General features: G+C 38.2%; 1 protein-coding gene across 1 annotated transcript; it reads left to right on the top strand.

The window, feature by feature from the left end:
• The first annotated feature begins 11886 nt into the window (after positions 1–11886).
• On the top strand, positions 11887–15804 carry LOC145636052 (uncharacterized). Its single transcript, XM_081687491.1, has 7 exons — positions 11887–12299; positions 12415–12544; positions 13179–13390; positions 13674–13794; positions 13882–13989; positions 14229–14311; positions 15455–15804. Exons 1-5 carry the CDS (start codon positions 12175–12177, stop codon positions 13960–13962), a joined length of 669 nt encoding a protein of 222 aa, XP_081543617.1. The 5' UTR covers positions 11887–12174; the 3' UTR covers positions 13963–13989; positions 14229–14311; positions 15455–15804.
• Positions 15805–21205: the final 5401 nt, after the last annotated feature.

Below are 21205 nucleotides of genomic sequence, written 5' to 3'. Positions count from 1 at the left end.
GGGGATTCGCCGCTCGACTCTAGCAGCGGCTTTTGATGACGATGCGACTACCCGAGAGCAGCGGGTGCGCATCTTTGTACTCATCTTGCTGTCAGGGACGTTCTCCCCTTAAAAGGGTAGTAGAGCGCTGCTCTACTACCTTTTGTTGTCCGTGATCTACACTAGGTCGGGACTTACGACTGGGCCAGCTTAGCCTATGCTGACTTCATCCGAGCATTGCGGGACTCGTGTCGACATCGGTCCTTCACGGGGAACGTTGCTCTATCTGGCTTTTGGAGGGTCGTAGAGGTATACTTTATCTCCTGTAAAGTTTAGCTCTAAACTTTAGTTAGCCCTCGTTGATAATTTTTGCCTTTTGTAAACCTGGTTCTACGATTACTTGCCCTCAGCTGCGCGGCAAGACCGGCGCCGCGCAGGTTTCCAGTGAGTGCTTCCTGGGGAAGCCGCCGTATTGGGATGTCCACCGCTTATGTCCGAGATTGGATCATCTCGGTATGGTTTTTTACATATTTGAGCATTTTGTGATACCTTTGATAGATTCTTGTTTGATAGGCGTTCTTTGTAGGAGCCCAACGTGTTGTACTCGCCGTGGGTCAACTTGGCTTTCCCTGGGCTAGCCGCGCAGTAATCAGCTGAGCGTCGCTATTTCTTGGGGACATATGGAGCGACTGTGTATCTTTGAGAGAGGTTTTCTATTCAGCATTCCTCAAATACTTTTGTCGTTCCTGCCCCTCCACCGCACCACATGTTTAATGCCGCGAGGTTGGTGAGCATGTCAGAGGGAGCTGGTACCCCTTGGCGATCTTACACGATCCCTGGGCGGTGCTATGATGAGGAGCTACTGCTGTTGTTAGCTCCAGTCCCTGTACCGGCTGAGAAGGTGGCGGTATGATTTTCAGTTTTTTACTTTTCGTTAAGTAGCCCCCAAGTAATGCTTTACTGATTTTGACATGCTTTGTCAGGGTGGACCTGCTGAGTTCGTGCCACCTCGTATGTCCATTCACTATCAAGGGACATACGGGTCGGTTGAGGAGATGACTCCTCCGGCTCCTGAGGGCGAGCGCTTTGTGGAGCGATCGATTCCTCGTCACCAGACTCGGGTAAGCTTATTTTTTTGCAACTTTTGTCCACATATATTGTGCGTGTTTACTAACTTACTTCTTTGATAGTTCTCACGCGAGGTGGTCTCAGCGATGGCACGATGCATAGATGCCTTCCAGAGCCAGCTCGTCCGGATGAGGAACGTGGCTACATGTCGTCGAGACGACGCCGTTCAGGAGGTAGCTTCCCTTCTTATGTTTTTGCATTACCGCTTCAATTTTGCATATATTTCTGATCTTGGTTTCTTTTGCAGGGTCAGCCCATTCTTTCTCGTACCCGTACAAGACCTGAGGTGCGGACGGAACCAGCGAGGTCTAGCTCGAGACGTCGCCGCACTGGTTCGGGTGGTCTGGGCGGTTGTTCTGAGGCTTCCCGTACCGAGGCGGTAGAGGGCTCAGGCTCTTTATCTGAGGGTGCACATGCTGCGCCGGTAGGCCAGGGAAAGGCTACCTCGGCTCTTAGAGGTGGTGGGATGTACGAGGTCGGCTCGTCAACGGAGCAGCCTCCGCAGCCTCAGCCTTAGGTTGATCTTGGGTGGACGGGTCCTACGCTGAGTTTTCCACCTCACGAGGAGACCGAAGCTGGAGGGGAGGTTACTACTCGTACGATGCAGTTTTATGAGATGATGGGTGTACGCCCCCCGGCGCCGTAGTTTGTTCCTGTGCTTTTTATTATTTTATTTTGACTTTGTATAGAACTTTGCCTTTTAATTAAACTCATTATTTAGACATGCTTGTATATACATATTACTTATGAGTTTATTTATTGTTTTTCATTTTTTTTTATTTTTATGTGCATGTTTGTGTGTGCAAAGAATTGTGAGAATTAATTTTGCGCAAAAATTCCGTCATTTTTTATTATTGATGGAGAGTATCCGACTTTCTCCCCCAAAAAAGAAAAATGAAGAAATAAAAAAAAATATTGGAGTTGTAAAAACATAGAAATGAAAATCCGAAAAAATAATATAATTAATATAATAGTTATATTAATTAAGAAGAGGAAAAAAGAAAATTTTTAAAAGAGAAGATATAAAAGAGGCATGAAAAGGCCGTAAAGTCGTGGTCGGATTCGAATCAATTAAAAAAGCGGCTTTGGAAAGCTCGAATTTATTTGTATTGAAATTATTTTACAGATGTGGCTAATGGAAAGACTGGAATTAATTAGCCCTCAAGACAATATTGAGAAGTATACTCCAAATTGCTTCGTGAGAAGGAAGAAACGCTTCTCTAAGATGGGGCGCCACGAATGGAAGAAGGTTTTCGAGTCTTACAATTTTGCCATCAAGTGGGTCATTCTTTGGTGGAAAATAGAAAAGATGGCTGGTGTCAACAAGCAGCCTTTCTGCCGTCTTCCAAGCTTGTCCCGAATGACTTTTTATTATCCCTGCAGGGTAAAAAGAAAGTACAACCTACTTCAAACAATTCCTTCCAGTGATCTTTGTCGTCCCTATGAGTTCCCTTTTCGAGTACGGAAGTCGAAATTTTTTCAAAAAACACCGAAATATTCCCCGATATTTTACTATAAATTGGCGCCACGATTCTGTGACTGGCGCCAGCTGCGGCAGTATGGCGTCAGGCGATGGAGGCTGTCGTCTGGCGCCAGAATTTTTTCTCTGACGCCGATGTTTTGTCGATCTTCTGTTGAATTTTTATTAAGTCTGGGGTGCGAGGTTTGAAAAAATTAAAGTGGTCGCACCCGTAAAGGGTTGCCTACGTATCCTTTCTTAAGGAATCAAGCCAAACGTAGCTCTCTTGAGTGTCCCACTCAAGTGATTATGGGTAGTATTTTTTAAGTTGGTCAAGATTTGTCATGTTCGAGAACTCATTGCCATCCATGTCAATTAATTTTGCTGCACCTCCTGACAGGATTGTTTTGACAATGTAGGGTCCAGACCAATTAGGTCTGAATTTTCCTGTTGGATCTAAAACATTTTTCCTTACTGCTTTTAACACCAAGTCTCTTACTTTGATGTTTCTTGTCTTGACCTTCTTATTAAAATTCCTAGCCATACGAGTTTGGTAACATTGAGTGTGATATAGAGCTTCTAGTCGTTTTTCATCAAATAGAATTAGCTCCTAACGAGGGGAAAACTAGGTCGTTAGCTAATCTTCCCTCGGTCAAACTAAATTTATAAACACTTAACAAACCTAAATACAAGTATAGAGGCAAGTCAAGGGTCGAACCAAAAGGAACGGTAATGTTCAAGCAATTTCAATTATGCGCCTAAGCTAGGTCGAAGACGAAAGTATGAGAGGATACTAACAACTAACAAAACAAGTAACCAAGGAAATAAAACACTAGGAACAGGGATCAACAAGTAATCATGTCAATTGCAACAACTTGGGAAGAGCATGTCAATCAAAGGTTGTGAGGACTAAATGATAAGAGCAATCAATAGGAATCAAAGAGCTATCTCCTAATTGTTAAGCTAGGGTTCACTATAAATAACAAACTAAGAGAATCGCAATCAAAACCAATTGATAATTGCAATTCCTAAATCAATTGTTCATGTCATTAGCAATTACAATGCAATCTAGCATAATTCTCAAGGCTTAATCGAATTACACCATGCAAACTTACATTAATCTCAACAATTAATCAACACAATCCCCAAATTAATCACAATTAATCAATTATACAAGTTTCACCCAATTCCTAGCCAACAACTACTCAAACAACATCATCAAATCAACTATCAACTATAGAGAACAAGAATCAACAAAATATCAAGAACAATTACCCTAATAAAACATCAAATATCAAAATCAAACCAAACAAACATCAAATTAAACAAAGCAATTGAATGAGATAGAGTTTAGAAATGCTCATTGATAATTAAGAAGATCTCCAACACAATTGTCACACTTGCATCTTCAATCTCTCAATCACCATTGAAATTTCTCACTTTATCTCTCTAAAACTACTCCTAATCTAGCCTAATCTAGAGAGAGAAGCTCTCAACCTAAGAGAGAGAAAACTATTCTAAAACTAAAGAATTACATGAATGAAGAATAAGGAAAACCAAAAACTATATAAACAAAAGGAGAAAAGAAGCTTAAAATTGTAAAATACCCACAAACCCGCGCCCGCGAAGAAATCGGCCGCGCCCGCGGAGGGGAACGGACACCCCGACAGCCCGCGCCCTCGGGGAGCCCTCGGGAACCGCGGGTGCTTAATGCCCAAATACGGCAGTTTTGGAGCTGCAGCAACCCCGCGCCCGCGGCAGTTTTCCAAGGCCAACTTCAGAAGGCTGTAACTTCCTATATAAGAGTCGTATGAAGGCGTGCGACCTATCATTGGAAAGCTCTTCAAGTATAGTTTCCAACACAACTTGAATCACCCTAATCCGATCTGTAGAACTTGAGATATGACTAAAACAATGCACAAAGGTCCTATTTGATACTTTGCAATCCTTCGTTTTCCTTTATTTCAAACTCAAATTCAATTTCGAAAAGTGCATATTGATCCTAGTGGGTGCTATTTTCAATTCCCATGCATATAGCCCGCGACGTACCTACAAAACAAGACAAAGAAATGGAGAAGCAAGAGAAATAGCCGAGAAATGAATAAAATGATAAGAAAGTCATTAAAAACATGCATTTCTCTAAACTAACACAAAAACACGCGAATCGAGCATTATTCTCTAAAAACACGACATAAACGACTACAAAGGAGCATAGAAATATAAAGAAAACATAGCCTAAAGGTGCAATAAATGGCACAGATCAAATTCCCCCAAGCTAAACTTTTGCTCGTCCTCGAGCAAAACAAAATCCAAACCAAGGGAAAAATGTTGACATTATTCAAGCAAAGAAAGAAACGAGAAAACTAGAGAAGATGGGAATATACACTAACTCACTTTCGTAGGAATCACGGTCAATTTTAGCAACTAAAGACAAGCCATTTAAACCCCTAGATCGCCCTAGAGGACGAGTGATGCTCTCATAAGGGTATCCTAAGAGTTTACCCATAACTCTCATAATAATACAAACAAGGCAAAGCATGAAAAAGAAAACAAAATACAAGAAAAGCAAACAAATGTTCATGAAAGGACTTTTGCAAATGTACAAGCACAATGAATGCAAATCTTTCTAAACAAGTAAGGGAGTGCACGCTATAGATACCTAAGGTTGATTGAAACATAAAAATGCTAAGCATAGGAACTAGTTATCACACTCCACTTTCATCCCAAACGGTCTAACCGCGTTCCCCTTACTAATCTCATATCTCCCCATAGTGAGCATCTCATAGATTCCGCGAAGGAACCGGAAAAAGATCAAATATTTGGCTTACTCGACATCTTGAATTCGCATGCCCTTTTCTTAGGCTATAACCCATGATTCCCTCCACCGATGAATGACTCAACCCCTAGGTCAAAAGGTCTTCCCAAAGGTTGTAACGTAAGGCAAAAAGGGTTAAGGTAGGCTAAATTTAAAATTTGGTTGTTAACCTAAATTGTGAAGCAAAGATTGCGCAATTCTTTACACCATAACCAAGTAATCACCAAACAAAAATACCAACACCCCCAAGCTTATTTAAAGCTAAGATCACAAACATATACACAAAAAGCGTGAGAACGCTTCCCCCCAAGCTTAAATGGAGCATTGTCCTCAATGCTCAAAAAGGAAGAAAACTCACATAAAAATATTTTTGCATTTTTCACTTTTTCATTTTTTTTTCATAATTCTTTATTAGTGCTTTGTCCTCGCCTCTGTTAACTATGGACGGCTTTTTAAAATTTGCACTTGCTTTGTCCTTGCCTTTTTTTACTTTGGACGGCTTTTTCATTTATTCACTTTCCATTATTCACAAAATATACACAACACAAACTTGCTTTCAAGAGAACCAAATATCCAAACTCCTCCACCACAAACTCCAACAATAATGAACAATTGCTTCACAAAAACCAAGAATGGAAACGAAAATGAAACAAAAGGCTCAAGATCTAGAAATGTGGCTTGAAAAGAAGGGAAAAAGGCTCAAAAGGTTAGCAAGTAGGCAAATGTAAACCCAAAAACCGAAGAAAATGAAAACTATCCTAGAAAAGAAAAAGTACCGCCCCAAAAAGATGCCTTTGTCCTCCCTAGATGGTTCGGTCTCGGTTTTGGGAATCATACGTTAAGATTCAAGATTAGGTTTGCGAAAGTCAAGGATCCACGCCACTCATGCAAGAAAATGTTGAAAGCTCGAAAAAGTATAAATCTCACATGGTTGGAGCAAAAACTCACTAAGGTTGTCAAATCGAATATAGGGAGCAACTACCAACATGCTACAAACAAGTAGAATCCAGTTTCATGATCCCCCTAGTTCTAGACAACTACCTTAGCATGCTTTATCCTAGAATCAACCAAACGTATCTCAAACCGTGCACACCACTACCATTTAGGAATAAAAGCATTCAAGTTTACAAGTCCAAATGTTACTATGTCCAATGCAAGAACAAAACAAAACACATTGCAAATTTGCCTTGATAAAAACAAAAATCTTTTTGGAGTTTTTCAAAATAATAGAACATGGAAAAGCATATACAAAGGTGCATAGCATATACGAATCAACATCCCATCAAACATGATAGAATACCATCCCCCAAGCTTGAATGAGACAACATGCTCAATCATAAGGCATAGAAACCATGAGAGGGGGAAACAAGGAGATCAATCCAACAAACCAACATATGTCCAACAAGTCATCATCCACTAGAGAAAGAGCAAGAAAGGATATTACCGGATATTAGGTGGGTGTAAATACCCGCAAATGACCCAATTTTAACCTTTCAAAGCTAACAACCTCTATTATTGAATCTTGCCTTCTATATGCTAGCAAATGTGATGCTAATCTTCCTTGATTCTTGATCCAAATAGAAGCACCAAAGTATATCAAGTCATGTACCTAGGAAAAGGAACACAAACATTTCCATGAAATAAAATCTATTCTAAAAAGAAAAGAAAATGAAAGCAATAAAACACGGGTTACTTCCCGAGAAAGGCTTGCTTAAGGTCCAAGCTTGACCGCTCTAGAAAATAATAATTCAACGCGCGCAAGAGCTTGTCAAATGCACTACTACACATTTCATAGGAAAGTAAGTATGCACATGACAAAATAAAGGTATGCAACAAGATTAGTGCACACCTATGGAGTTGAGAAGAAGTATGCCAAGAAGAAGAAAGAGAGAAGGGAAAAACAAGAATATAAGAAAAAGGAAGAGAAATAAAAGAAAAAGAAGAAGGCATACTCTTCTCAACAAAATATTTTTGGTTGGAAATCCCACCATCTTCCTCTAAAGTCATCAAATGAGGCACTTGGGGGACTAAAGGCTTTTCAAGAGGAGGGGATATGAGAAAAGAAGGTAATGACATGGGATAGGAGGGAATAAGATCAAGATTTCTTGAAAATGAGGTGCAAGGTAAATAAATAGGAATTGGTTGTTCACTTACACCACTATCTATTGAAACACAAACTCTCTCATCCAATGAACTCACATCCAAAGGGCTCTTCTCCAACTCGTCATTATTCAAATTTAGCTTATTCTCAATCACACCCTCCTCAAAAACTTCACACCCTAAATGAGCTCTCAAAAGCTTCAAATCATCATCAAGGTTCAAAGGAAGCTCATCAAAGGGTTGAGGGTCAAACTTGGGAGGTAGCTCAAAATAAACATGAGAAGTACAATCTCCCTCTAAACAGGCCTCACCATTCTCAATGGTTGAAAATGTAGAAGAGAAATGATCATCAAAGGTGAAAGAAGAAAGCAATGTTTTAAGATTTGAGATAGGAGTTGGAGACTCAACCTCACCAAACCCTTCACTCTCATCTTCATAATCATCAAAAGTAAGCTCTACCTCCTCAACCTTATCATAAGGGACCTTTTCTTCATCAAAATCGTCTAAGCTCAAGGCCTCACCTTCAAAGAAACCATGGTTTTTAATTAAAGGAGATGGGGTGGAAGAAGGTTGATTTTAAAAATTATGGAATGGAGGAATGAAATCAAAATCAAGGGAGGTGGGTGGGAGAATTGACTCACCAATTGGTTTTTCAACACTCAAAACCTCTTGGTCCTCATCACCCTCAAACATCCAATCTCCCATGGAGACTACTTCATCCTCTTCGTCCTTACTCTCTTTCCTCACAACTTCTTCACGCTTCAAAAATTGCAATGTCCCATCCTTCATAACTTGAATTACCATTTCCTAAAAATTAAGAAAAGCCAACATTTTTAGTTTCTCTTCAACTCCATCTAAAGGCTCAATGGAACGAAATTCAAATTTAAAAGGAGGTTCAAAATACAAACACTCTTTAGGAACATCCATCTCTACACCCTTTTCCTCACTCATGGGCTCTCTAACATCCTCCTCACATACTTTGGAGCTCTCAAAACAATCATCATCATTGTCTTCCATACCTACCAATGTGGTAGAAACTTCATTTACATTCAATATTGATGACAATTGACTCTCCATCTCCTCATTCTTCCTAAAAACATCCTCATAACTCTCTTCCAACTTTTTCAACATTTCCATTTGGCTTCTCACAATCTCCAAATATCTCATCTTATTTGGTTCCAAATTAGAACTCATCTCCAATTTTCTCAAAGAACCTCCAATTTGATTATAAGAAGACTCAAAGGTAGGATCTAAAGATTGGAAAGATGAAGAGCATTGAGGAGCATTATTGGGGAAAGAATTATGTGCAATCATGCAGGGATCAACATTAGAGATATGAGTGGCATCATCAAATTGGGGAATGGGGGCACAAGTAGGCATGCAAAGTTCATCATTCATGTAACATGGACCATAACAATCATCAATGGAAGCATTTGAATAACCATGACCACGATTACAACTATTTCTAGCAAACCATACATAAAAGTCTCAAGCATCATCGATTGACAATGCCTGAAATCCACCATTAAACATGCTTTCAACAATGTCTCTAGTTTGCTCATTAAAATTATGATAACAAATCTCGCAAGCCTCCCAAATATGACAACCATGGTAACTAATGAAGTTCTTTAGTCTATTAAAGTACACCCAAAATGGTTCATCCTCTAATTGAGGAAATGAGGTATTTTCCATTTTATACAAAACAAACAAAAAATCAAATAAAAGAAAAGTATACACAAAGACCTAGACTCAAGCAATCAAAAACACTTAAACATTGACACCGTTCCCCGGCAACGGCGCCATTTTGTCGAGGGGAAAACTAGGTCGTTATCTAATCTTCCCTCGGTCAAACTAAATTTATAAACACTTAACAAACCTAAATACGAGTATAGAGGCAAGTCAAGGGTCGAACCCAAAGGAACGGTAATGTTCAAGCACTTTCAAGTATGCGCCTAAGCTAGGTCGAAGACGAAGGTAAGAGAGAATACTAACAACTAACAAAACAAGTAACTAAGGAAATAAAACACTAAGAACGGGGATCAACAAGTAATCATGTCAATTGCAACAACTTGGGAAGAGCATGCCAATCAAAGGTTGTGAGGACTAAATGATAAGAGCAATCAATAGGAATCAAAGAGCTATCTCCTAATTGTTAAACTAGGGTTCACTATGAATAACAAACTAAGAGAATCACAATCAAAACCAATTGATAATTGCAATTCCTAAATCAATTGTTCATGTCATTAGCAATTATAATGCAATCTAGCATAATTCTCAAGGCCTAATCGAATTACACCATGCAAACTTACATTTATCTCAACAATTAATCAACACAATCCCCAAATTAATCACAATTATTCAATTATACAAGTTTCACCCAATTCCTAGCCAACACCTACTCAAACAACATCATCAAATCAACTATCAACTATAGAGAACAAGAATCAACAAAATATCAAGAACAATTACCCTAATCAAACATCAAATTTCAAAATCAAACCAAACAAACATCAAATAAAACAAAGCAATTGAATGAGATAGAGTTTAGAAATGCTCATTGATAATTAAGAAGATCTCCAACACAATTGTCACACTTGCATCTTCAATCTCTCAATCACCATTGAAATTCCTCACTTTCTCTCTCTAAAACTACTCCTAATCTAGCCTAATCTAGAGAGAGAAGCTCTCAACCTAAGAGAGAGAAAACTATTCTAAAAGTAAATAATTACATGAATGAAGTATAAAGAAAACCAAAAACTATATAAACCAAAGGAGAAAAGAAGTTTAAAATCGTAAAAGACCTAGAAACTCGCGCCCGCAGAGAAATCGGCCGCGCCCGCGGACAGGAACGGACACCCCGATAGCCGCGCCCGCGGCCCAAGCCCGCGCCCTCGGGGAGCCCTCGGGACAACCACGGGTGCTTAATGCCCAAATACGGCATTTTTGGAGCTGCAGCAACCCCGCGCCCGCAGCAGTTTTCCAAGGCCAACTTCAGAAGGTTGTAACTTCTGATCTAAGAATTGTATGAAGGCGTGCGACCTATCATTGGAAAGATATTCAAGTATAGTTTCCAACCCAACTTGAATCACCCTAATCCGATCTGTAGAACTTGATATATGACTAAAACAATTCACAAAGGTTCTATTTGATACTTTGCAATCCTTCGTTTTCCTTTGTTTCAAACTCAAATTCAATTCCTAAAAGTGCATATTGATCCTAGTGGGTGATATTTTCAATTCCCATGCATATAGCCCGCGAAGTAACTACAAAACAAGACAAAGAAACGGAGAAGCAAGAGAAATAGCCGAGAAATGAATAAAATGATAAGAAAGCCATTAAAAGCATGCATTTCTCTAAACTAACACAAAAACACGCGAATCGAGCATTATTCTCTAAAAACACGACATAAACGACTACAATGGAGCATAGAAATATAAAGAAAACATAGCCTAAAGGTGCCATAAATGGCACAGATCAGCTCCTCATATCTTGCTCTAGTCCATTCAACTTCATCGAGTTTGCTCTCTAACGCGATGCGTAGAGATGGAATCTCTAGCTCGACAGGTTGTACGGAATCCATTCCATAAACCAAGGAAAATAGCGTATTTCCTGTTGATGTGCAAATTGACGTGCGATAACCCCACAATGCGAAGTGAAGTTTGTCAGGCCAATCCTTGTAATTTTCCGTTATTTTCTCGCTGATAGTCTTTAGATTTTTATTAGCTGCTTCGACTGCTCCATTTTCCTGAGGTCTATAAGGAGAAGAATAATGATGTTGAATACCATATTTCTGTAGCAATTCTTCACATTCGGCTTGAAAGTGAGTTCCATAGTCACTTATCATTTCATGTGAGACTCCATATCGACAAATAATATTTCTTTCGATGAAGAGTGCTACATGTTTTGCAGTGAGTTTAGCATACGATTGTGCTTCGACCCGCTTTGTGAAGTAATCAATTGCCACTAAGTAATATTCATGACCTCTTATTCTTGGGGGAGTGATTTTGCCGATGATGTCAATTCCCCATGTAGAGAATGGCCATGGTGACATGTAGGTGTAGAGCAAAGATGGAGGAACATGTTGTACACTAGTGCAAAAAATCTCATTCGTAACAGGCTATTTGTAACGGGCAAAGCTTTGCCGTTACAATTAAGATATTCGTAACGGGCAAAATAGTGTCTGTTAAGAATACTTATTTATTCGTAACGGGCAAAATAATGTCCGTTACGAATACTATAGTATTTGTAACGGATAAAATACCACACCTTACGAATAATATACTATTTATAACGGACATCATGGGCCCGTTACGAATGATTGGTCCAGGCGTCCAGCTGATGAGATGAGCCCGTTACTTACTTAGGGTTTTACACATCTTCTCAGTCGTCACTCCCCTCTCTTTCGTTCACTCTCTTTCTCTCTCCTCAGAAATCATTCTCTAACTTTCTCTTTCACTCACTCACTCTCTTTCTCTCTCCTCTTTAGAACTCACTGTCTTTTTCTTTCCTCAAGATTCATTCTCTTTCACTCTCTTTACTACCTCTCCTTAACTCCATATTCTCTTTCCTATTGATTATGTGTTTTTTTTTTAAAAAATATGTTTTGTTTTTGCTACTAGATCTGTAGAAATTATATTCAAATTGGTAGAATTTTTGGGTTTTATAATTAGATTTTAATCTGATTTTTATTTGAATGATTTTTGCTAGTTTATCGATTCGCCGCCCTAGCGCTGCTTCCAAAGCTAGGGTTTATTCTGATGTTAATGTTGTTAGACATAAGGATTATTGGGATTACGAGGCTCTTACTGTTCAATGGGGGTTTGTTTTTCTTTTTCTTTTTTTTTAATTAATTTGATTTAATTTGATTGAATTCTCAATTCGATCTGTTGATTAATTGATTGATTGATTTGTTCTGGTAATTGGAAATTTGTAGTGAACAGGATGATTATGAGGTGGTGAGGAAGGTTGGGAGAGGGAAGTATAGCGAGGTTTTTGAAGGTGTTCATTGTACTAGTAATGAGAAATGTATCATTAAAATCCTCAAACCTGTCAAGAAGAAGAAGGTTAGTTTTTAAATCTTTGTTCTTTATTTCTTGGTGAATATATATATATTTTTTTTTCTATAAAGTTGAATTTTTAATGTTAATTGTAATTGGATTGTTGCTGAAACATTTATTGGGAACTGAGAATTTAGATTGTGAATGTCAATGTCATGGTTTTTTTAGCAATCTCTGTGGTACAACCTTACATAGGCGGAATTGGGAGTATTTGTTCTGAATTATCAATTTGTGGGGGTGTTGTGAAGGACCACTTTGGTGTGGAAATTAGGTTTAGTTTTCTTTAATGCTAATTTCACGAATTTATGAAATCCATTTTTTGGTAATGTTTCAGGTAAAATTAATATATTGTAATTACATGCATCCGACGGGCTTGTTCTAAAATAATTCTGATTTTCTTCTACCAAAAGGATCTCGAACATAGAAGGAACAGTTGACGATATCTTGTAAGAGGACCCTCCCCGCCTTTTATAGTGATAGATTGTGAGGCATTTAGCTAACTAACTAACTCATTTAAGTCTTTTGTGTTGCTATGTGAGTTGCCAGTATGCTTTGATATGTTGGATTAGAATTATCCCAATATGGGCTGTAGGTTAGACTGTTATAGACATCACCCAAATTATCCCAATATTGGCTGTAGGTTAGACTGTCAGAGAATTCAACAATGGCGGCTTCAATCAATCAATTAGGGTTTATAATTTTCGCTATGATTCTTGTTTCATGTTCAATCTCGGCAATGACGAATTCGGAATCAGCTTTTATTGTAGCTAACAAGAAGGCTACCCTTACAAAGCTCAGCAATGGCGTCGAACGTATCTCTGTTTCTATCGACCTCTACAATCGTGGATCTTTGTATGTGTTTTCTCTTTTCTACTGATTCTACATTTGCTACTATGATTTTAGATCTTTTTTGCGTTTGAATTTCCATTTTTATGAATTTCATAATTGAATTTTGTTTTCTGTGTTTGATGATTTTTGTTTGCATGTTGATTTAGAGGAAGTAATAGTGTTGGAAATGAATTTCGGTTTCAATTGCGTATTTTAATCTTAAATTATCCGCACTTGTTTGATTTTGTGAGTTTGCTATTTGAGAAATACTGCTGTTAAATTATCCGCACTTGTTTGATTTTGGGAGCTTTGCTGTTGTTGGTGTGGATCCTTCTGTTATGGGGTTTGGCCCAGCTTTTGCCATTCCTGCTGCTGTGAAATCTGCCGGGCTAAAGCTTAATGATATCAATCTATTTAAGATAAATGAGGTTAGCACTCTGAACAAGCTGCCTCATATTTTCAGTTGGTGGCTTCAACACAATTTCTCAAATTTGTAACATCCATTTTCAATGCAGGCCTTTGCATCTCAATATGTTTACTGTTGTAAAAAGCTGAACCTCGATCCAACGAAAGTTAATGTTAATGGGGAGCAATAGCCCTTGGACATCCCTAGGGAGCTACAGGTATGCATTTTGTCTTTAGTAGAGAAAATGCTTATTGAGTGAGTTAGGCTCTGTTTGGGGAGGGGGATTTATATTAGTAAAAATCCGTTATACATTGTAAAACTCGGTTATCAGCAGAAATCTAAATCTGATTTCATTGCGTGAAATTAGTTTAAATCTGTTAAAATAAGGTAGACAATAACAAAGCCTCGTTGATTAGTGTATTGTTGTACTAAATTCCTACTTTGCTCGTTTTTTAGGTGCCCGTTGTGTAGCTACTTTACTTAATGAGATGAAACGCTGAGGAAGAGATTGTCGTTTTGGAGTCATTTCCATGTGATAGGTCTCTCTCTCTCTCTCTGTCTCAACACCTCATGTGTGCAACCTAAAAGCTAATTTAATTTTGTAAAGTTGAAGCCACTAAAATAACCTCAAATTGATTTTGGTTTGACTGTTTTTTGAAATTGATTTTGTTCTGTAATTTGATTGGTTTTTGGTTCAGATCTTATGAAGTAGATAAATTGATGAATTTTTTCATGTTTTGATGTTTGATTATTTGGATTTTAGATTGTTTTACGACTTTTATGCTCTTTCTTGGTTCATGTGCTGTGGATTGATTGCTTCATTTTTATATGAATCCTCGTATATCAAAGTTATTGGATTGTTGAATTGAAATATTGGATAAAATGATATATGATTAAAGATTTATAACAAAGTTTTAAGTATTTGATGTGTTTAGCTGATGAATATGATTTAAAGTTTAAGAATTTCCTGGAGTCCGAATTTTGTGATCTTGATTCATTAATTGATTATAATGCATTACCTGATTACTGATTTGACTTTAAGGTTTAAGAGTTTCATAATTTAAGGTTTTACTTTTTTTTTTGACGTTTTAGTTTTAGTTTTTGTTTTATTGTGAAATAATTTGTTCATGTCTGCCAGCACTGCAAGGATTAGGCCTAGTGATAAAAAAACCTGTGGAAGATAAAGTGCTATCTGCTATCTGTTGGAAGTTTTGCATAAAGTGCTATCTACTGTCTGCTGCATTGTGTCATATGAATTACTGCATTAGCTAGTATACTGAAAAACTGTGATCATATATATGAATAAATTATTGTCATTGTTACATTGAGTATGTAACGGTTATGAGTGCTAGCGGAAGCAAATAAATTCATGGATGATAGACCCTAAAACCCATAAAATAGGACAACCCCTAAATTACCAAAGTGTAAGATATATTGCCTTTGTATCTTTCTGGTTACAAAAGTATTATTTACTTTCCTTGATGTATTTTTATAGTTATTTGAAGAATAAGCTTTCCTCAATTGTGTAAAGATCTAAGAATTTCACCCAAATAAAAGGTTCATTGCTATAGTAGGATCTGTAAGGCACCTCATACTTCTCTTTTTCCCCGTAATGTGTGTGTGTTTGTTGTAAGTTAAAATTGACTATCTTTAATATTGATTCATTTATGTGAAATAAACAGGAAAACTAAGGTAAACACCAAAAGCTCACAACCATGGCAGAATCCATTGTTGCATCAGTTGTCCAGTGGATTGGCTCTATATTAATTCAAGAGGCCAATATATTATTCGATGTTGCAGATCAAGTACAGGGCCTTCAGCAAAAGATTGAACTGATGCAGCAATAGCTTTGGCCTATGAAGAATCAACGAAGTAGAAGGTTTGGACTAAGAAGATCATTGAAAAGTTAAATAGCTTTGGACTAAGAAGAATCAATGTAGCAGAAGGTTTTTAGTTTTAATTATTTAGGCAATAATAAATGTATTTTTTTTTTTGCTCATTGTATAAATATTAAGTACTATTTTTATCTCAATTAATTAATAAAATAATTGTGCTATAAGTTTTATGCAAGCTAGCTAATCCAGCACAGCAGCATGTGCTAGATTTTTTTTTAAAAATTGGGTTACACACTATTTGTAACGGGCAGATATCATGCCCGTTACAAATAACGGGGTTATTTATAACGGGCAGTTGAAAATCCTGTTACAACAAATAACTTGTTATTTGTAATGGGCACTTCAAATGTCCGTTACGAATAACCCGTTTTTCGTAACAGACATTGAAATGTCCGTTACGAAAAACGGGTTATTCGTAACGGGCACTTGAAATGTCCGTTACGAATAACGGTTTATTCGTAACGGACATTTTGAATGTTCCGTTACGAATTATTCGTAACGGACAGTGCCCGTTACGAATAACATTGGCCATCCGTAACGGCTGCATACGTAACGGCCGCTGCCCGTAGGGGTGAACATGGTCTGTTTTAGTGCGGTTTGAGTCTAAACCAAACCAAACCGCAAAATACGGTTTGGTCAATTTTCCAAACCAAACCAAACCAAACCAAAATAATGCGGTTTGGTGCGGTTTTGTTTGCGGTTTATGATGAGACGACATTTTTTCCTAAAAATTGTCAAATATTAATAAACATATAATAAAGTTCAAATAATTAGCCCAAAGGGATTGAATTATACTTCAAATTTTTAGTAAAAATAACAACCAACTAATCAAGTGCTAAGTGCTAACACAATAACACATAATAAAAATAATACATAACAAATTAACAGTGGAAAAAAACATAATACATTTGTCCAAAAAAATAATTCATACTACATTATAGTTATATGACCTATTGAATTTTAAGTATTGATATTTGAGATTGAGTATAGAGTATAGTAGTATACTGACCTTATAGTCTTCTAATGATTTTTCATTTTTTTTATAATATAAAATAACTATTTTAATTTATTTAAAAATTATATAAATATTAAAATGCGGTTTACTGGTTTACGGTTTGGTTTGGTTTATAATTTTTGAAAAACCAAACCAAACCGCAAACCGTATTTCTTAAAAAATCGAAACCAAACCGTATTTTTCCAAACCGTAAACCAAACCAAACCGCTAAAATGCGGTTTGGTCTGGTTTGGTTACGGTCAAGACCAAACTGTGTACAGCCCTAGCTGCCCGTTACGGATAGGCCCTTTTTCCCGTAACGGATGGCTTTTTTTCCACTAGTGGTAAATTAGCGTAGATTTGGTACTTAGGGCATCTTTTTACGTATTGATGACAATCCTTATTTATTGTAGTCCAATAGTATCCTTCTCACATTATCTTTTGGACTAACATTTTGCCATTTACTTGAGCTCCACAAATTCCTTCGTGGACTACCCTCATTGCTCTTTGGGCATCCTTTTTTCCTACACATAAGAGAGCTCAACCCCTTAGGTACCCTTTTGTGTAGCTCGTTGTCTATGAGTACGTATTGGGAAGCCAAGAGTCTTAGTGCTCGTTTTGCTCTTTTGTCAGCATGGGGAGGGTATTCTCCCTTGGTGACATAATTGAGTATATCCGTATACCATGGATATTCTTCTTCTTCTTCTTCTTCATCCTGGATTACTTCAACATCTTCTATAGCTTGAATATAGGCCGGTTTGTTCCTTTTTTCTATAGTTAGAGGCATTTGCTCAATTTTCGTAGGAATCCTAACCTTTGGGGCTAGTTTTGCCAAGGCATCAGCAAATTGATTTTCTTCTCTAGGTAGATATGTGTATTCTACCTTTTCTAACTGATTAGTAAGGGTTTCCAGATAAGTTTGGTAAGGGGCTAGACTTTCACTTCTTACTTTCCACCTCTTGGAGATTTGATTGATGATCAATGAAGAGTCTCCGAATATCCGTAGCTTTTTTACTCCCAATGCCAAAGCTGTTTCAAGGCCTACCACGCATGCTTCGTATTCAGCAGGGTTGTTGGTAACGTCGAAATCAAGCTTTATGGAGATTGGAACATGGTCTTCTTTAGGTGATACTAGTAATACTCCAACGCCACATCCCTTTTGGTTTGAGGCTCCGTAGAAGTCCAAGGTCCAAGTATCATCTTCAGTGACCATTAAGTCTTCATCTGGAAATTCATTGTCGTGTATTGGCGTCGAGTCTTCTATTGGAAAGTCTGCTAGAAAATCCGATACCACAGATCCTTTGATAGCTTTTTGTGGCATGAACCTTACATCGAATTGGGCTAAGTTGACTATCCATCTTTATATACGCCCATTGAGTGTAGATTTCTCGAATAAATACTTGAGTGGATCTAATCGGGAAACTACGAAGACTGTATGCACGAGCATGTAATGTCTTAACTTGGTTGTGGCCCACACCAATGCGAGGCACAATTTCTCAAGTGGTGTATAGTTTGCTTCATACTCGAGCATCTTCTTGCTTAGATAGTAGATCCCATTTTCTTTCCCTTCTACTTCTTGCGCTAGCATGACTCCCATTGTCTCTTTAGTAACTGTTAAGTATAGCCTAAGAGGTATTCCCGGAAGTGCTGGTGCTAATACGGGAGGATTTGCGAGATAGGCTTTGATCTTTTCAAAGGCTTTTTGACACTCGTCATCCCATATCACTGGTACATTCTTTTTAAGCTTTTTAAAGATTGGTTCACATATTGTCGTCAATTTTGATATGAACCTGCTTATGTATTGCAACCGGCCAATAAATCCTCGAATTTGCTTCTCGATTTTGGGCGGTGGGCATTGAAATGATTGCCATGATCTTGGTTGGGTCTATCTCTATTCCTCTAGAGCTTATGACGTAGCCCAAAAGTTTGCCTGAGGTGACTCCAAAAGCACACTTAGATGGATTCAACCTCATGTTTTATTTTCTTAACCTTTCGAAGAATTTTCTTAAGGCTACTTGATGGCTTGGGCGATCTTTTGATTTCACAATCATGTCGTCCACGTATACTTCAACTTCTTTATGCATCATGTCATGGAGCAAGGCAGTCGCTGCTCGTTGGTAAGTAGCACCCGCGTTTTTCAACCCGAATGGCATCACCGTGTAGCAGTAAGTACCCCATGGTGTTATGAAGGTTGTTTTCTCCATGTCTTCTTCCGCCATGAGACTCTGATTGTAGCCCCCGTATCCATCCATGAACGAGAGAAGTGCATGATTTGCTATGTTATCCACCAGAATATCGATGTGTGGTAAAGGGAAGACGTCCTTTGGACTTGCCTTATTTAGATCTCGATAGTCGACACACATTCTTACCCTTCCATCCTTTTTCGGAACTGGGACGGCGTTAGCGACCCATTCGGGGTATTTGGATACCTTGATGAAACCTGCAATTATTTGTTTTTGAACTTCCTCTTTTATTTTAAGAGCTACGTCGGGTATCATTCGAAGTAACTTTTGTTTTACAGGTTTCATTCCTGGAATTAGTAGTATGGAGTGTTGAGTTATTTCTCTATTAATGCCTGGCATATCTTAATATGACCAAGCGAATACATCAATAAATTCTTTAAGCAAGTTAATTAAATGGGTTCTTTCTTGTTCATTAAGTGTCAGTCTGATTTTAACTTCCCTTTTATTGGTTGAATCATTTGAGATATCAACCGTCTCAGTTTCTTCAATTATCGGTGTTTTCTTTTCAAGTGTTTCCATTGCTCTAATAAGTTCTCTGTCTTTTTCATTGTTAGTTAAGCAATGCTCGTCATCTTGGGTTAAAGAAGAACACAAGGAGTAAGGAGAAGAAGCCATATTATTAAACTCTGAGATCATTACATCAAAGAGGGATATGTCCTCGGGGACTTGATCACTAACTATCCTAGGGGAAGATATAGAAGGAGGAGGTGCAATAACTATGGACTTAGATGACTCTATAGGGAGAGACTCTGACTCTGAATCTGACTCTGATCTAGACGACTCTTCGAACATCGATCCTTGCCCCGTTGTGATGGAGATCTTCTTTCCACTTAGAGTAGTCACCTTAACGGTCTTGCGCCACCCTTGTAGTGATCCTTCCGCTAGAGTGATTAGCTTTGAGGGATCGAAGCTTTCTCTTTGTAGGACTATCTGAATGAGCGAGGAGTTATCCCCTTTGTATGTTGGCTCATCCTTTTCTCGCCCAAATAGTAATCCCATGACATTAAAGTCAAAGCATGGGTGTGCTTTCTCCTTATGGACAGGAGATGGGATTTCGTCTATGAAGTAGCAATCTAAGAAAATTTCGAATCCCGGTTGCCTTATGCCATTTACGAAAAGTGGTTCGGGAAATTCATAGCATGGATAGTCCTCTCCTTCATTTATAAATTGTCCATTAAGGGTAAGAGGATATTGATCCATTGGGATTGCTTTCTTTTGGATGCGAGCGTCCCAACGTGCCTTTGACTTTTCCTAGGATCGCTTGAGATCTTTCCGATTCGGTTCGAAACCAAGTCTGAAAGTGTCTAATTTAGGGAGGCCAGGTGATTCTAGCGGTTTTGCTATTCCTTTCTTCTTTCATAGGGTCATCCCAGGAAAATGTCCTTGCTTCTTCAGAATAGCGTTTACAATCATATTGGAATGGGGGTCGTGGTAGAGAGGGGTTCTTTAATCCTCCTCGATTAAGGAGACCTCTTCATTAAAGCCCCACAAATCTTTATCGTCTTCATCGTGCTCCACATTAATTATTGGATTCTCTATAGCTTTAATTCTCATAGGTGAAGCATCGATCGTAATGGGAATTCCTCCAACTCTTATTTTTCTCATGGACATCCTCTTTGGTCACACTCTTTGACACACCTTTCTCTTTTTCCTCACTTGAATCACAATCACTCTTCTACTCATCCTCTTCACTATTCCTAGAAACTCTCTATTCAAGTACTTTTCCACTCCTTGTAGTGATAGATTACATGGGTTTCTTAGGATCAACTCTTGATAGGGTAGTGAAAAAGGGCTAGCACAATCGTTCAAAGTGTTGGCTAGTTGAGTGATTTGGGTTTCAAGCATCTTGTTGTGTGTCATCATCTCATTGAACTTCTTATCACTCACCGACATGTAGGTGTTCAAAATCTTGGTTTGGTTCTCAATGATTTCCTCTAAAGTAGTCTTGGAAGATGGGGTTTGAGCAGAAGAATCATCACCATTGCCTTGAGGTCTTGGAGCAAATCTAGGTGGGGGTCTTCTTTGGTTGTTGTTTTGAATATTTCCCCTATTTTGATTGTTCCAATTACCTCGGCCTTGATTGTTAACAAAATTTTGGTATTCGCCACCAAAACCATGAGATTGGCCTAGATTTCCATACCCTTGGCTTTTGTTTTGATTACTATAACCTTGGTTGTTATAGTTACCTCGGAAACCTTGATTTCCTTGGTTCCTATAACCACCATTGTTGTAGTTATCAAAACTACCTTGTTGGTGAGAATTCCTATTCCCAAAATTCGTTGGACCATCAAATCTTTGTCC

The sequence above is a fragment of the Chenopodium album genome, chromosome 6 (assembly GCF_948465745.1).
Source record: "Chenopodium album chromosome 6, dcCheAlbu1.1, whole genome shotgun sequence".
Taxonomy (NCBI): domain Eukaryota; kingdom Viridiplantae; phylum Streptophyta; class Magnoliopsida; order Caryophyllales; family Amaranthaceae; genus Chenopodium; species Chenopodium album.
This window is presented reverse-complemented; position numbering and strand designations above follow the sequence as displayed.

Excerpts from the sequence above, each read along its gene's own strand:
- LOC145636052 (XM_081687491.1), top strand. The coding sequence starts at position 12,175 with ATGATTTTTGCTAGTTTATCGATTCGCCGCCCTAGCGCTGCTTCCAAA. Across the intron at positions 12,545-13,178 it reads AACCTGTCAAGAAGAAGAAG|GTTAGACTGTCAGAGAATTC; the intron begins GTTAGTTTTTAA and ends TATTGGCTGTAG. Across the intron at positions 13,795-13,881 it reads ATCTATTTAAGATAAATGAG|GCCTTTGCATCTCAATATGT; the intron begins GTTAGCACTCTG and ends TTTTCAATGCAG.